Source organism: Meleagris gallopavo, chromosome 14, assembly GCF_905368555.1.
Source record: "Meleagris gallopavo chromosome 14, MGAL_WU_HG_1.1, whole genome shotgun sequence".
Taxonomy (NCBI): Eukaryota; Metazoa; Chordata; class Aves; order Galliformes; family Phasianidae; genus Meleagris; species Meleagris gallopavo.
In genome coordinates, this window is record NC_139417.1 from 11327908 (window position 1) to 11342356 (window position 14449).

General features: G+C 65.0%; 5 protein-coding genes and 1 long non-coding RNA gene across 15 annotated transcripts; 3 read left to right on the plus strand and 3 right to left on the minus strand.

Annotated features, from left to right (window-relative positions):
• Positions 1-37: 37 nt before the first annotated feature.
• On the plus strand, positions 38-2006 carry OGG1 (8-oxoguanine DNA glycosylase). 2 transcript variants are annotated; one of them, XM_085235488.1, is made up of 8 exons: positions 38-134; positions 370-541; positions 621-853; positions 921-1100; positions 1168-1346; positions 1410-1551; positions 1629-1678; positions 1766-2006. In XM_085235488.1, exons 2-8 carry the CDS (start codon positions 432-434, stop codon positions 1859-1861), a joined length of 990 nt encoding a protein of 329 aa, XP_085091614.1. In that variant the 5' UTR covers positions 38-134; positions 370-431; the 3' UTR covers positions 1862-2006. The 2 variants fall into 2 exon arrangements, with proteins under 2 accessions (XP_085091614.1, XP_085091615.1); XM_085235489.1 differs by having other exon boundaries at positions 53-134; positions 425-541.
• Positions 1949-5294, minus strand: CAMK1 (calcium/calmodulin dependent protein kinase I). 3 transcript variants are annotated; one of them, XM_085235480.1, is made up of 12 exons: positions 5150-5294; positions 4698-4809; positions 3982-4113; positions 3716-3790; positions 3497-3635; positions 3300-3426; positions 3143-3218; positions 2952-3064; positions 2799-2877; positions 2632-2719; positions 2424-2559; positions 2137-2334 (listed from the first exon to the last, which is right to left on the minus strand). In XM_085235480.1, exons 2-12 carry the CDS (start codon positions 4781-4783, stop codon positions 2279-2281), a joined length of 1107 nt encoding a protein of 368 aa, XP_085091606.1. In that variant the 5' UTR covers positions 4784-4809; positions 5150-5294; the 3' UTR covers positions 2137-2278. The 3 variants fall into 3 exon arrangements, with proteins under 3 accessions (XP_085091604.1, XP_085091605.1, XP_085091606.1); XM_085235478.1 differs by having other exon boundaries at positions 1949-2559; XM_085235479.1 differs by lacking the exon at positions 3982-4113 and having other exon boundaries at positions 1949-2559.
• Positions 5295-5504: 210 nt separating this feature from the next.
• On the minus strand, positions 5505-8200 carry TADA3 (transcriptional adaptor 3). 2 transcript variants are annotated; one of them, XM_085235474.1, is made up of 8 exons: positions 7895-8196; positions 7563-7813; positions 7332-7437; positions 7000-7141; positions 6772-6875; positions 6572-6681; positions 6275-6460; positions 5505-6206 (listed from the first exon to the last, which is right to left on the minus strand). In XM_085235474.1, the coding sequence occupies exons 1-8, from the start codon at positions 8099-8101 to the stop codon at positions 6014-6016; spliced, it is 1299 nt and encodes a 432-aa protein (XP_085091600.1). In that variant the 5' UTR covers positions 8102-8196; the 3' UTR covers positions 5505-6013. The 2 variants fall into 2 exon arrangements, with proteins under 2 accessions (XP_085091600.1, XP_085091599.1); XM_085235473.1 differs by having other exon boundaries at positions 7563-8200.
• Positions 8201-8495: 295 nt separating this feature from the next.
• ARPC4 (actin related protein 2/3 complex subunit 4) lies at positions 8496-10688 on the plus strand. The gene is made up of 6 exons (XM_085235510.1): positions 8496-8701; positions 9233-9351; positions 9650-9761; positions 9849-9944; positions 10066-10236; positions 10473-10688. Exons 1-6 carry the CDS (start codon positions 8699-8701, stop codon positions 10476-10478), a joined length of 507 nt encoding a protein of 168 aa, XP_085091636.1. The 5' UTR covers positions 8496-8698; the 3' UTR covers positions 10479-10688.
• Positions 10689-10781: 93 nt separating this feature from the next.
• TTLL3 (tubulin tyrosine ligase like 3) lies at positions 10782-14315 on the plus strand. 6 transcript variants are annotated; one of them, XM_019620156.3, is made up of 12 exons: positions 10782-10865; positions 11093-11257; positions 11363-11433; positions 11535-11798; positions 11913-12041; positions 12112-12226; positions 12316-12423; positions 12495-12657; positions 12722-12870; positions 12938-13172; positions 13412-13847; positions 13935-14315. In XM_019620156.3, the coding sequence occupies exons 1-12, from the start codon at positions 10805-10807 to the stop codon at positions 14295-14297; spliced, it is 2259 nt and encodes a 752-aa protein (XP_019475701.2). In that variant the 5' UTR covers positions 10782-10804; the 3' UTR covers positions 14298-14315. The 6 variants fall into 6 exon arrangements, with proteins under 6 accessions (XP_019475701.2, XP_031411447.2, XP_031411448.2 ...); XM_031555587.2 differs by having other exon boundaries at positions 12498-12657; XM_031555588.2 differs by having other exon boundaries at positions 12316-12375.
• LOC146543426 (uncharacterized) lies at positions 11480-13032 on the minus strand. The gene is made up of 2 exons (XR_014886261.1): positions 12143-13032; positions 11480-11530 (listed from the first exon to the last, which is right to left on the minus strand). It is a non-coding gene; the product is annotated as an uncharacterized LOC146543426 (long non-coding RNA).
• Positions 14316-14449: the final 134 nt, after the last annotated feature.

Consider the following 14449-nt stretch of genomic DNA (forward strand, 5'->3'; position numbering starts at 1 on the left):
CCCTCCCCGCCACCGCCGTAACGGGAGTCGGGCGGAGGGAGGGACGAGGGTACTTCCGGGGTTGGGCCAGCGAGGGGCCGGAAGTGGGCCAGAGCGGCTCCGAAAGAGCGGGAAGCGGCGCTCTGCGTGCCTGGGTGGGGGGAACTCTATGGTGGCGGCGGTGGCTGGGGGTGCTGGGCGGGCGGGGAGCGGGATTTGGGGCGGCGTGGGGATGGGAAGGGTGAGAGGATATGGGGTGGGTACGTGGGGTGTGCGATGGGGGCGGAGATGGATGGGGCTGAGGGTGCAGGGCAGAGGGCTGTGGAGCATTGTGGGACAAATGGGCACCTGCAGGCGTCCTCAGCTGAGCTGAGTGTGCCGTGGGTGCAGGTGGGTGTCATGGTGTGAGTGCAGCCCTGAGCCTATTGCCTCTGCGGGGCCACAGCCGCCCCATGGCACTGCGGGATACCCCCTCAGCCTGCCCGGCCCTGTGGCGGTGGCTGCGCTGCCCTCCAGCCGAGCTGCGCCTGGACCTGGTGCTGGCGTCGGGGCAGGCCTTCCGGTGAGAAGCAGGGCCTTTCGGTCAGACGGTGGGGCCGTATGAGGCCATTCGGCACAGCCTGATGCCCGGTGCCCGGCAGGTGGCGGGAGAGCAGCCCTGGTGCATGGACAGGAGTGCTGGGTGACCGCGTGTGGACGCTGCGCCAGGAGCGGGACCGTCTGTGGTACACGGTGTACGGCAAGGAGAGGCCTGGCCCCAAAACTGACCAGATCCTGCGGGATTACTTCCAGCTGGATGTGGGGCTGGCGGCCCTGTACCGCACCTGGGGGGCAGCCGACCCCCTCTTCTGCCAGACAGCCACCGCCTTCCCAGGTGGGGCAGCCCCATGGGGTGATGGCAGCACCCACCCGCTGGGCCCCACTGACCCGTGGTGCCGCAGGGGTGCGGGTGTTGCGGCAGGACCCTGTGGAGTGCCTACTGTCCTTCATCTGCACCTCCAACAACCACGTGGCCCGCATCACCACCATGATCGAGCGCCTCTGCCAGGCCTTCGGCCAACAGCTCTGCTCGCTGGACGAGCAGCCTTTCCATGCCTTCCCCTCCCCGGCAGCGCTGGCAGGTTGGCAGCCATCCTTTTGTCCCCACATTTGTCCCCATGTCCCCATTCCACAGCTGTCCTCCCACAGGCTCTGAAGCAGAGGCCAAGCTGCGAGCGCTGGGCTTTGGCTATCGAGCCCGCTTTGTCAGTGGCACAGCGCGCGCCATCACCGAGGGAATGGGTGCTGAGGGGCTGTGCCAGCTGCGGGCCGTGCCCTATGCTGAGGCCAGGAGGGTGCTGTGTGCCCTGCCGGGAGTGGGGGCCAAGGTGGGTGATGGCATGGGGATGGGGACAGAGTGGTGGCAGAGCTGATTGTGCATCACGTGGCAGGTGGCTGACTGCGTGTGCCTGATGGCCCTGGACAAGGCAGAGGCAGTGCCGGTAGACACCCACGTGTGGAACATTGCCCGGCAGCGCTATGGGGCAGCACTGGGTGCCCGCTCCCTGACTGCCCGTGTGCACCAGGAGATCGGTGAGGGCACGAGCCAACACCCACAGTTTGGTGGTGCAAGGGCTGAGCCCCCATTGCTGGCTCTGATCTCTCCACAGGTGACTTCTTCCGTGAACTGTGGGGCCCCTACGCAGGCTGGGCGCAGGCAGTGAGTATCAACCTCCCCCACACGCACACACCTGGTTGTCCCTCCCAGTTGTGCCCACCCCAGAACCTATCATTCTCCCCCCCATAGGTCCTCTTCTGTGCTGACCTCCGCAAGGACCGGGACAGTCGAAGCCGGGCCAGGAGGGGCCACTGCCAGGCAAGCCGTGGGGCTGAGTGCTCCTAGGGAAGGGGGCACAGGGGGGTCTGAGAGCAGAGTTTGTCTGTCTCCTGACCACTGCATGCTGGACCCTGGGGGACAAGCCAAGCCAGATACTGTTTGTTTATTTCCTTTATTACAAGGAATAAAATAGAAATGTCCATTTGGAAAATTCTCTTTGAACATGCTGGGGGCAGATGTAGGAAGGGGGGAGGAGGAGGGAGCTGGGCTGCAGCCCCCATTGGTGGTGTGGGGGGTGCTCCTGGGGGCTTCCCATGCAGACTCCACAGCCATGGGGCTCACCCCAGGAGATGGTGAGGAGTGGGGCAGGTTGCCCTCCCTACTACCGCCCCCCCCCCCCAAAAGGAGCAGATGGGGAGGCAGCAGGACCCCCATGGACCCACTCTATACCCTGTGTTGTGCCCATGGGATCTCCAGACCCCCTCAGTCAGGGGGCAGGCAGGGGGTTCTGTTTGCTGGCACCCGCTCACAGGCCAACCCTGCTTCAAGGGGAGGAATGTGGGGTGAGAGCCTGGCAGCACCCCTGGACCCATGAGGGTGCAGAATGGCACAGAGCGGGGTTCAGGGCTCACCGCTGCTGGACCCCCCCCCAGCCACTGGCCATGGCAGGGGCTGCTCGGTGTCATCTGCCCAGGGCCCTCCTGGCTCGTTCCCAGCTGCAGCTTCCGCATGTGTCGCACCACAGCCGTGGCATTGAAGGCTTGCTGCCAGGCACACTGCCTTGTCACTGCGCTGCCCCCAGCACTGCCATGGCCCACCCAAAGCCCTGTGCTCACCTTCCACTTGCTCTTAGCAAAATTCTTCTTGATCTGCTCGCTCACTGACTGGTGGATGTTCTTGTCCAGGGCTGTGTCCCCAGCAATCCTAGAGCGAGGGAATCAGTTCGGGGGGGCAACCCTTTCCTATTTATTCACCCTCTGGGAGGAGTGACCCCATCCCTTACCAGGGGTGCTGCAGGGCCTGCTCACACGTGAAGCGCTTGTCAGGGTCCTTTTCCATCAGATGTCTGATGAAGTCTTTGGCTGAGAGAAGAGGGCAGCTGTGAGCCCCTATCCCATGAGGACCCTCCCCCAAAACAGCTGACCCCTGGGTTCACCTGACTCTGAGATGTCATCCCAGTAGGGTGAGTCAAACTCGTACTCTGCCCGCAGGATCTGCTCAAAAAGCTTGGCATCGTTTTCATCGTAAAAGGGGGGGTACCCACAGAGCCTGGTGGGTGTGGAAGACAGCGTGGAGGTCACTCAGTGTCCCCTGTGCAGCAACAGCGTGTGGAAGGGGAATACTTACAGGATGTAGGCGATGACCCCAATGGACCAGCAATCCACTGCCTTGCTGTAGGGCTTCTGTGCCAGTACCTCAGGGGCTGGAGGGACAGCACAGTGAGGGGGGACCTAGTGCTGTACCACAGGGACAACTGCCCGGTGTTGGCCCCCCCCAGGCTCACCCACATAGCCGGGTGTCCCACAGGCGGTGGACATGACACTGCCACAGCCCTCAATCTTGGAGAGCCCGAAGTCGCTGATCATGATCTTGGAGTCCTCCTCCAAGCTGTAGTACAGCAGGTTCTCGGGCTGCAGGAGGGCTGATGTCAGAGAACCCCCAGTTTTGATCTCCGTGCCCCTCCCTCCCTGCGCTGCTCACCTTCAGGTCGCGGTGCACGATGCCCATGTCATGCAGGTAGCGCACAGCATCCAGGATTTGCCGGATCAGTGTGCTGGCATCGCGCTCGGTGTAGAAACCCTTCTCTACGATGCGGTCAAAGAGTTCCCCTCCCGACACCCTTGAACGGCCACACAACGCTATCAGCCCTTCCTCATAGGGGCGATCCCTATCCAGTAGCCCCCACAGCGTGTCACTCACAGCTGCATGATGAGGTAGAGGTGGCTGCTGCTCTCATAGATGTCATCCAAGGCCACAATGTTGGGGTGCTTGATCCTACATGGTGGGGTGAGAAGGGCCGGGATCAGCCCCCCCCAGCTGGCAGCAGGCAGAGAGCAGCAGCACCATGTGCTGGGCTATTTAGGGCCATGCTGATAACACCCGGTGCTGGGTGCTGGCAGTGGGGCCACACTAGGGCGGGGGCATCACAGGACCCCCCTTCCCCCATCCCAGAGCAGCCCCCCTACTTGTGCAGGACGGCAATCTCATTCTCAATGCCGGCCTCCTTCCCCTCCAGCGCCTTCTTGGCGATGCACTTGATGGCCACCAGCTTCTGGGTTGCCCTCTCCTCTGCCAGCACCACCTCAGAGAAAGCCCCCCTGGAAGAAGGGGAGCAGTGTGAGCGGGGGGAGGCACTGCTATGCCACCATTGCTATGGTGACAAGCGGAAAGTTGGGCTATTTATAGGGGAATGGTGAACGGGAGGAGACGGCGGGGCCGTGGGACACGGGCAGTGCCAGTGCTGGGGGGCACGTGGTTCACCCCAGGGACACGTGGGGTCCGTGGGGCGGTGGCGCCCAGGTGGGGCAGGTGGAGGACAGCCAGGCCCTAAGCCCTGCTGTAATTAACCCGGTAATCCGCCCTAAGAGCCTTACGGCGCCTCAGCAGCACCGGGCCCCACCACGCGGTGCCACCGGGACCCACCGGGACCACTGCGGCCAGCACGGCGCGGGCAGTGCCACGTCCCCCGCGCGTCCTCACGCCCCGCGTGTGCCCATCCCCTGCACTTCCCGACGGCCCCGGCCTATCTCTGTGCGTGCTGCCCCGCGGGGTCCCCGCCCTGGGCCAATATTTGAGCTGGCCCAGTTCCACACAGTGCCGTTGGCCAGAAGATGCCACGGGGATGGCAGCCATCCCGCAGCCGGTGCCGCCCGTCCAGTGCCCGGTGCCACCTGCGACTCACGTGCCCAGGACCTCTCGGAAGTCGTAGATGCGGCGAATGTCCTCGGTCCTCTTCTTCCAGCCGGGCGCGGGGTGTCCCAGCGGCATGGTGGTCCTGCGGCCGCGGGCTGCGCCTTGGGGGGGACAGGGACGGGGCGTCAGCGCGGCAGCGGGATGCCGCATCCGTGGGGCCACGGGCAGGGGAGGCGAGGCGGCGGGATGGGGCTGTCGGGATGGAGCCCCGGCTGACGGAGGGGACGGGTGGCGGGGACGCGGGGACGCCGCGCTGCGGGGATACCGGGCCGCCGCGGTCCCCCCGTGCCCACCCCACGCGTGACACGGCCCGCGCAGCTCTGGCAGCGGGGAGCCCCGCACATGGCACCGAGCCGCGGGGTCGCGCGCCCTACGACCGCCAGTGGGCGCGGCCGTTATCCCCGCGTAGGCCCCGCCCCGCCGCGCCCCGCCCGCTCTTACCGACGGTTGCGGCGGCCCCGGCCCCGGCCCGGCGCGGAGCAGCGGCGACTCCTCCTGGCGCGGCACCGCCGGACAGCTCGACGTCACGGCGGGGGGCGGGACCTGCCCGTCGCTCAGCCAATGGGGGGCGCGGGCCGTGAGTGCCCACGCGTGACCGCGGGCTGCGGAGGGGCGGTGAATGAGGGGGAGCGCGAGGGGCAGCGCGCGGGGATGGCACGCAGCGCGTGGCGGAGCGGCGACATCCCGCAGAGGGGACGGCCCCGGACTGGGGTAGGGCACCGCGAGGGCCGGACTCCTGCCCCCCTCCCCTGCGTCCCCGCAGCCCCCAGCAGCGCACGTGTCCACAGCACGCCGCCAGTGCTAATTCTCCTTTATTGCCCTCTCAGACACAGAACCCGCGGCTACATCCCGAGCCCGCTCCGCCCCCTCCCGCCCCACTCCCCCCGCTGACACCAGTGTCCCTGGTTGTCCCCGGAGCCAGCGAGGCACGGGACAGCTCCCACCCCAGGGCCTGGCAGAGGTCCGGTGCCCAGAATAACCGCGGGAGCGGAAACCAGAGGGCGGCTATTCCCAGGAATGCTGTCACCGGGTCCCCGCGCTCCAGCTGCGGTTTGGTGGCAGTGGGCAGGAGCTGTGCCCTTTGCCCAGGAGCAGGACTCAGCCTCCCAGTGAAATGTCACAGCGCTGGGTCACAGCACAGGACTGTGCACCCTCTGTCCCCAACCCGCAGCGATCCCAGGCAGAGCACAGGCATGCCAGGAACCTGCGGGGGACAGGGGCACCTCCTTCTCCTCACGGTGCCTCCACTCCAGTCTGTGAAATAAGGGGATGGCAGCAACGTGCAGCCCTGTCCTGAGCACCCCGCTACCCATCCAGCAGCTTGAGGATGCTCTCCCGCTCCTTCAGCGTCTTCCATGCCTGATCCTTCTCCTTCTTGGTGGGAGTGCGCTTCTTCTGCCGGGCAGCCATGATCTTGCGGAAGGCGTCCATCACCTCGTTGTCAGCCATGCGGACACGCTGCCGCAGCTCTTGCCGGTGCAGCTCCTCCTTGGCCAACCTGGGGACAGAGGACATCAGTTCATGCCGCCGGCACTGCACCTGGCCCCATGCCCTGCCCACACTCACCGCAGCAGCTCGTGCTTCTTGGCACGGTTGTGGGCGCTGAGTGCCTTCAGCTCTGCCTGCCTCTTGCGCAACTCGGCCAGGACCTCATCCTCTGAGTCCTCGGCAGGACGGTCCTCTGACTCCAGCAGGCCCTGGGCTACCAGCTCCTCCTTGATCCGCCCCTCCAGCGACTTGGTGTGGGGCACGCTGAGAGGGGCGGAATGGATGCTTTCTGAAGCGCCCACGTTCTGCCCCAATTTGGGCAGAGGAAGCGCCAATTTGGGCAGCACCGAGTTTCGTGGCACCACAGCAGCTCACCTGAAGGGCTTGTTCTGGCTGCGAGGAGAAGTGCCAGCACCGTCAGCTCCTGAGTCCTTGCCAGCAATCTCAGGAATGGGCGAGTCCTCCACAGGGGAGATGATGTTTTCCTGGCAAGCAGAGCATATGGGAAAGGTTCACCTCGACCTGATGCAGTGACAGTGCTTCATAGGGTCACTGCACAGACCTGGCCCCCTCACCTCCACCAGGGCCTGCAGGAGACGCTGTGTCAGGGGCCCAAAGGGACACCCATCCTCAGGCTGCTCATGCTGGGCCTCTGACTTCTTCAGCAAGGCATCGACGTCTGGGGGGATGCAGGAGGGAGAAAGCTGTGAGTAGCCCTGGTTCTGTGGGAGCTGGATACCAGTCCCCTGATCTCACCCCACAGCTTCAGTGCAGTCCATTACTGCTAGGGAATGGGACAACACCTTTGGTGTCCAGCTCAGTCAGTGGTCCCAGAACACCCTTCTTTTTGTCAGCTGCAGCTGCTGCCCGGGCACCATCCTTCTGCTCCTCCAGCAGGTCCTCCTGAGCCCAGCGCTGTGAGTAGTGCTTCCCCAGTGGTGGGATCTGCAGCGCAGGATGGGCCAGGGGCTCAGCATGGGGCTGGGGTTGTGCTTAGTTGCACCACCCCAGAGGCCATGTGCAGTGCTCACAGAGAGGTGTGACCGCTCAGCCTGCCCAAGAGCTCAGGGGGTGGACAGTGCAGGATAGGGTAGGGGGTGAGGGAGCATGGGCCAGGGGCTCTGGAGTTTGTCACCTTGTAGTGCTCAGCCTCATCCTCTGGTGGCTTGAGCAGTTCCTCCAGGACCCTGACCTCCTCATTGGTGAGATCAGCGCAGTACGGCTCCACTGACGCCCAGAACCTGCGAGGCCAGAGCAGGGGAATAATGGTGAGAGGGGACATGGGGGGCACTATGGAGCAGTTCTTGCCCTCCCGCACTCCAAGGAGGGAAACAGCCAATCCCAATGCCCCCAACTCCCCATGCACCTGTTCGGAGCATCGTTTTTAGGAATCCGTGGCACATCAATGGGATCATCCTGGAACTCATACTCCTGGATCTTGGGCTGCAGGTTTTTGGACTTAGGCCTGCCGGGCCCAGGCCCTGTCCCGTGGCCCCCTTTGCCCTCCAGCTTCTGCTTCTTGGGCTTGCCATGCTTGACAGAGGTGCCCACATCGTGGTCCTTGCTCAGCTTCAGGAAACGCCGGTCGCCCTTCTTGTCCTGCCAGTCCGTCAGGATCTGGAAAAGAGCAACAGTATGCCGGGGCCCGCGTGCAGGATTGTGACAGGGACACGGGGGTCGCGGACACGGGCAACACACCTGTGTCTCAGCCTCCAGGACACGGAGGCGGCGGCTGGCGGAGGAGAGCAGCGTCTCCAGCTCCAGCTGCAGCGTGTCCAGCTCCTCGATGCCGATGCCATCGTCCTCGGAGCGGGCCAGCACGGCCGTGTAGCGCGGGCACACCTTCACGTGGTCCACCGACTTGAAGTCGTGGAACTGCAACGGGCAGTCCTTCAGCTCGCTCATGGCGGCACCGGGGGGGGAACCGGAGAGCGAAGGGAGCGGGGCCTCGGGGCTCAGGGGGCGGGCCGGAGGGCTCGGCGGGCCGTGCGGCGCGGCGGGGGGCGGGCGGGGCCCGGCGGGGGGCAGGCCCGGGGCGCGGCGCCGGGGGGGGCCGAGTTCCACATACGGCCGCTCGCCAACTTCCGGCCCCCGCAGGCCGCGCGCCGCTTCGCCCCGCCCCGCGCTCCCCATTGGCTCAGCCCCGCCCGGCGCGCGCCGCCCATTGGCTCGGCCGGCTCTCCTTCTTCCTTTCCTAATATGGAAGAGCTGACAGGAGCGCACCAAGACTGGCGAGATCACGGGGGGGTCTCGCGGGACTACGCCGCCGCCGCGAGGCGCCGCCGCCGCGCTCCCTGACGGGCTGCACTGCCGTGCGCCGCGTAGCGCTCAGAGCGTTCTGTGCGGGGCGGAGGGGCCTTGAGGCGGCCGGGCGGGAGCGGTGCACGGAGCGGGAACCTCCCGCCTCCTCCCACTTGCCGGGTTGGGGATTCCCGCGCATCCCGGAAGAGAGGACCGGCCACTTCCGGTTCCGCTTCCCCGGACCGGACCGGAGCCGTCACCATGGTGGGGCGCGGGCGGGAATGGGCTGAGGGGAGCGGGCAGGGCTGGGGCCGGGAGAGAAGGAGCTGGGCGGGGGGGCGGGAGTGGGGATGGGCATGGGGGTAGGGGTAGGGTTGGGGGTAGGGATGGGGGTAGAGAGGGGGGTAGGGGTAGGGATGGGGATGGGGATGGGGATGGGGGTAGGGAGGGGGGTAGGAGTAGGGAGGGGGATGGGGATGGGGGTAGGGAGGGGGGTAGGAGTAGGGAGGGGGATGGGGATGGGGGTAGGGAGGGGGGTAGAGATGGGGGTAGGGGTAGGGATGGAGATGGGGATGAGGATAGAGATGGAGATGGGGGTGGGGGTGGGGATGGAGATGGGGGTGGGGGTGGGGATGGGGGTGGGGGTGGGGATGGGGATGGGGGTGGGGATGGGGATGGGGATAGGGATAGGCAGAGGGATAGGGGTAGGGGTAGGGGTAGGGGTAGGGGTAAGGGTAGGGATAGGGGTGGATATGGGGATGGACCCAGGTGCTGACACTGTGCTGTGCCCCACAGACCGCCACGCTGCGCCCGTACCTGAATGCGGTGCGTGCCACGCTGCAGGCTGCCCTGTGCCTGGAGAACTTCTCCTCGCAGGTGGTGGAGCGCCACAACAAACCTGAGGTGGAGGTCAGGTACGGCTCCCGCTGGCCCCAGCCGTGTCCGCAGACCCGGTGGTGGAGGGGCGCTCCCTGCCTCAGCTCCCTGCCCCGGAGCTGCCCTGCGGTCCCCATCCTTCACCCTGCGCCCTGCAGCCACTGCCACCCGCCGGATGCTGGGGGAGCTGCAGAGTAGGAAGGGGATCCTGATGTGGGAGTGAAGGAAACGCTCTGCATCTCCAGGATCCCTGCAGCTCCCCACCCACGTGTCAGCGAGCACTGAGCCGTGAGTGCTTCCCTGCTGATCAGCTGTGACCTTTTTTTGCTCCCACAGGAGCAGCAAGGAGCTCCTGTTGCAGCCGGTAATCATCAGCAGAAACGAGAAGGAGAAGGTGCTCATCGAGGGCTCCATCAACTCCGTGCGCGTCAGCATCGCTGTCAAACAGGTGTGGGGCTGGGGTGACTGGGGAGCGGTGGTGGGCTGGCAGGTTGCGCTCATGTGGGGAAGCCTCATTTCCCTTTCTTCTCTGCAGGCCGATGAGATTGAGAAGATCCTGTGCCATAAATTCATGCGCTTTATGATGATGAGGGCTGAGAACTTCTTCATTCTACGCAGAAAGCCCGTGGAGGTGAGGGGGTGGCAGCAGAGCAGCACCCAGCTCTGCTCCCGTGGGCCCGCAGTGCAGATCTGGGCTGCACTGTCATTGTGTTATGCTCTCGTAGTTCTCATACTGCTCCTCTCTTCCTCAGGGCTACGACATCAGCTTCCTAATCACTAACTTCCACACGGAGCAGATGTACAAGCACAAGCTTGTGGATTTCGTGATCCATTTCATGGAGGAGATCGACAAGGAGATCAGTGAGATGAAGCTCTCTGTCAATGCCAGGGCCCGCATTGTGGCAGAGGAATTCCTCAAGAACGTAAGGCTCTGAGAGTGTTCCTTTTCTCATAGGCAGAACCCATGGCTGGGGGGTAGCAGTGCTTTGATGCATTTTGTGCCCATCCTGGGACATGGGGGGGATGCCTATAAGCAGTGGTGCTCACTCTTCCACTGGCGTTGACACCCTCCAAGTGTGCTGAGGGTGGACATAGCTGAGAGATGTGGTGTGGGACGTTCCAGTGCTGATGGGTACCTGCCTTCTGTCTTGCCTTGCAGTTCTAGGCCGTGCCGTGACTCCGTGGCTTCCCGGTGCCTGTGCAGAGCCGCATGCCGGGGCTCTCCTGCTCTGGAGAAGGAAAGCTGGGCCCCTGGCTGCGAACCCGTCTCCTCGCTGGCCGGGGCGGGGGCGGACCGGGCTTGTGCGTGCGTGGGGCCAGGCGGCCCCGCTCCCTGTCCTGTCGCATTGTGTTTTATAAAGAGTTACTTGCTGTATCCCCGGCTCCGTGCTGTATTGCTGGGGGAGGAAAGGGGAGAGAATGCCGGGAGGCGGGGCTGTAGGGCAGGAGGGGGCGGGGAAAGGGATGGGGGGCGGGGCCCGGAGTGGCACCATGACAACAGTAAACAGTGGGGGCAGCCCCGCCGGTGCTGGAAGGAGTGGGTGTGGCCCGGGTGGGTGCTGGGGAGGATGGAGCACAGAGCGGCCTGCGGGAAGGGTTTGGGGGTGGCGCAGGTTCATGTGATGGGGGAGTAGCTGGTGTGGGGCCACAGGAGAGGATGTAGGACTTAGGGCTGCTGGAAGCCCCCTGCATCCCCCATTGGGTGAGGACACAGCTCAGGGGGATCCCCTGTACTGTATGGAGTGGGGCAGAGTTGCTAGCAGCCTCCCTCACTCCCAGGTTGCCCCATACCTCACCAACTCGAGAGCAGGACCGTGGGCACACACAGCTTGGTGAGGGGAGTTCCTGGGGGCACAGTGCGAGGCTGTGGTGCTGGTATGAGGATTGAGAAGGTGGCAAATGATGCGGCAAGGGCAGCCGGCAAAGTGCAGCGAGTGCGGGCAGGTGGGTGCCTGCTCCCTGCCCTTCAGGAACAAGGGAACATGAAGGTATATGCTGTCTGAGTGGAGTTCATCTGAGGCTGTCCCACGGGTCTCTGGACTCTTGCAGACTGCAGCCGCCCCTGGCTCTGCCCCAAGCAGCTGAAGCTGGCCAAGCTGCAGGTGGAGAGGGCTATCAAGGTGAGGGTCTGCTCCTTCTCCAGAGTGTCACCCATTTTCACTTGGCACAAGGGCTGAGCTCCCCGGGGTGGGCAGCTTAGCCATGGCATCTCGCCACCTAGGAGAAGAAGATCTTCATGGTGCAGGGCCGCTACCCTGTGATCCGCCGCCTGCTGCGCGCACGGGGCTGGGTGGAGAGAAAGGCACCCCGCAGGGTGCAGCAGCAGGAGGCAGGTGGCGGCAATGCCGAGCTCAGCACAGAACAGCATGGGGTGCAGCCATCCCTGGAGTCCCTATGCTCCATGTGGCTGTCCAACGAGGAAGAGGAGGAAGAGAAGGAAGAGCAGATGGACAAGGACGACCCTGATGGCATCCATGAGCTCATGGTAGCAAGGAGGGCTGCTGTCCCCAACATGATGCGGGAGGATCCCTCAGTGGGGTGGGGGTGACGACGTGGGGTGGGGGAATGTCCCACCTCACTCAGGCCCTTGCCCCCCCAGTCCCACCTGGTGCAGGACCAGGTGCCCTACTTCATCTGGAGCAGCCGCTGCAGTGCTGCAGAGAGATGCGTCCTGCAGCCGGACCAGGTGGTGAACCACTATGCCCGAGGGGGCTGCCTTACCACCAAGGTGGGGGCACGCGGACCTTCGCTGGGGGGACACAGGGTGCACGCCGGGGCTGCCATTCTTCTCCACACAGGAGGGGCTGTGCCTCACCCTGCGCAACCTACCCTGGTTCGACCAAGCCGATCCAGATACCTTCTTCCCTCGCTGCTACCGGCTGGGTGCTGCGGACGAGCGCCAGGCTTTCATTGGTGAGCTGGGGGCCGATGTGGTATGGGCTCACGGTTCCCACATCCCCAGCGTGGCTTTGGGCTGGGCAATGCCTGTTCTCTTACTGCAGAGGATTTCCGCCTCACAGCTGCACGCAGTCTGCTCAAAGTGGCCCTGGAAAGGGCTGAGGGTGAGCATATAGCACTGGACCCATCCCCAAAACCCAGTGATGCTCCAGGTGAGGTGCCGAGCCCCCCAACCCAGGCATGGCGCAGTGCTCCATCTCTCACTCTGTGCTACCCCCCCTAGCAGAGGGGCCTGCCCCCCGGCTGCCCCCACAGCTGGTGGAGGAGGCGCTGCGGGTGTGCAGGGGGCACCTGGACAGCATGGCCCACCAGGACATCGACGGGGACACGCAGCCCCACAGCCCCAGCTGGGACAGCTTCCTGCAGGACTACTACCGCGTGGTGCAGTGAGTGCCGGCAGAGGGGTGGGGAAGGGTGGAAAGGCAGTGGCTGAGCCACCCCATATCTCAGCGAGGGGGCCGTGCTGCAGCTGAGCATGGCACAGCAGGAACGGGGCCGCAGCCTGCTACAGGGCCTGGCGGGGCAGCTGCCCCAGCTGCACATGGAGGGCGAGCGCAACGTCTGGATCCTCAAACCCGGGGCTGCATCCCGGGGCAGAGGTAGGACTGGGGGTGGTCCGGGGGTCCCCAAGCGCCACAGGGTCCCCACGTGCTGCCGCATCCGCAGGCATTGTGTGCGCAGCGCGGCTGGACCAGCTGCTGCGGCTGGCGGGCAGCATGGGGCGGGAGGGCCGCTGGGTGGTGCAGAAATACGTGGAGCGGCCGCTACTCATCTTCGGCACCAAGTTCGACGTGCGCCAGTGGTTCCTGGTGACCGACTGGAACCCGCTGACCATCTGGTTCTACCGCGAGTGCTACCTGCGCTTCTGCTCCCAGCCATTCTCCCTGCACTGCTTGGATGCGTGAGTGAGGTTCCACGCTCTGTATGTCCGTCCCTCCCTCCCCCCTCTCACGGATGTCAATTCCCACCCCAGCCCACCGCCGTGCCCATAGCCACGTCCCTCACATACGCAATCCTTGATCACCTCCAGGGATGATGACCCACCACCCCCTGGGCAGCCTGTGCCAGTGCCTCACCGCTCATTCTGTGACAAAATTTTTCCTAATACCCAACTGAAGGCTGCTTTCTCTCCCCGCTCAGGGCTGTCCATCTCTGCAACCAAGCAGTGCAGCGGCACTGCCGCCCAGGGTTATCCCGACACCCACAGCTGCCAGCAGACAACACGTGGTCGTGCAGCCAGCTGCAGGCCTACCTGGCGCAGCGGGGCCAAGCCGGTGCCTGGGCCGAGGTGATGGTGCCGGGCATGAAGGCGGCGGTGGTGCGGGCAGTGCGGTGCTCGCAGGGTTTGGTGCGGGGCCGTAAGGGCAGCTTTGAGCTCTATGGGGCCGATTTCATTTTCGGTGAGGATTTCCGACCCTGGCTGCTGGAGATCAACGCCAGCCCCACCATGGCGGGCAGCACGGCGGTGACGGGCCGGCTGTGCGCCGGGGTGCAGCGTGACACACTGAGAGTTGTCATCGATCGCCGGGACGACCCCGAGTGCCCCACAGGAGCCTTTGAGCTCATCTACAAGCAGGTGGGGCGGGGAGCTGGGGGGAGGTAGGAGGTTGTGGGGAGGGCGGCACAGTCCTGTGCTCCCCACATCCCCCCCCCCCTCCTCCAGGCAGCCGTGCCCACTGTGCGCTACGTGGGGCTGAAGCTGGAGGTAGAAGGCAGCTCCCTACGCAGACCGCGCCGCGCTCGCTGCTCCCTGGCTGCAGCAGGGAAAGCAGAGGACAGGCCCCCCCCGTATGCTGTGGAGATGCGGCCCAGGCAGCCCCCAGGGGGTCTGCCCCGGCTCAGAGGGCTGAGGGGCCGTCCCCGTGTGCCCATCACACCCCATCAGGGAGCTCTCCCCCGCTTCAGCCCCCTGCCCCTGCTGCGGGGCAATCGGCCCCACGGTGCAGAGGAGGGACGGAGGGCTCAGGGGGGGGCAAAGAGGAGTGGCGATGGCCCAGTATGCCCCCACCCCTCTCGGCAGAAATAAATCTGTGAGTGGGAGTGAGCTGTGAGCCTCCATACTGGGAAGGCTTTGGGAGGGACACGTTGTCAGACTCCCCAGCCTGAAGCGATAGGGCCGTGGGCAGGAGCTGGGGCCACCAGAGACTCCCCCAACATCCGCTCCAGATGGGAACTGGG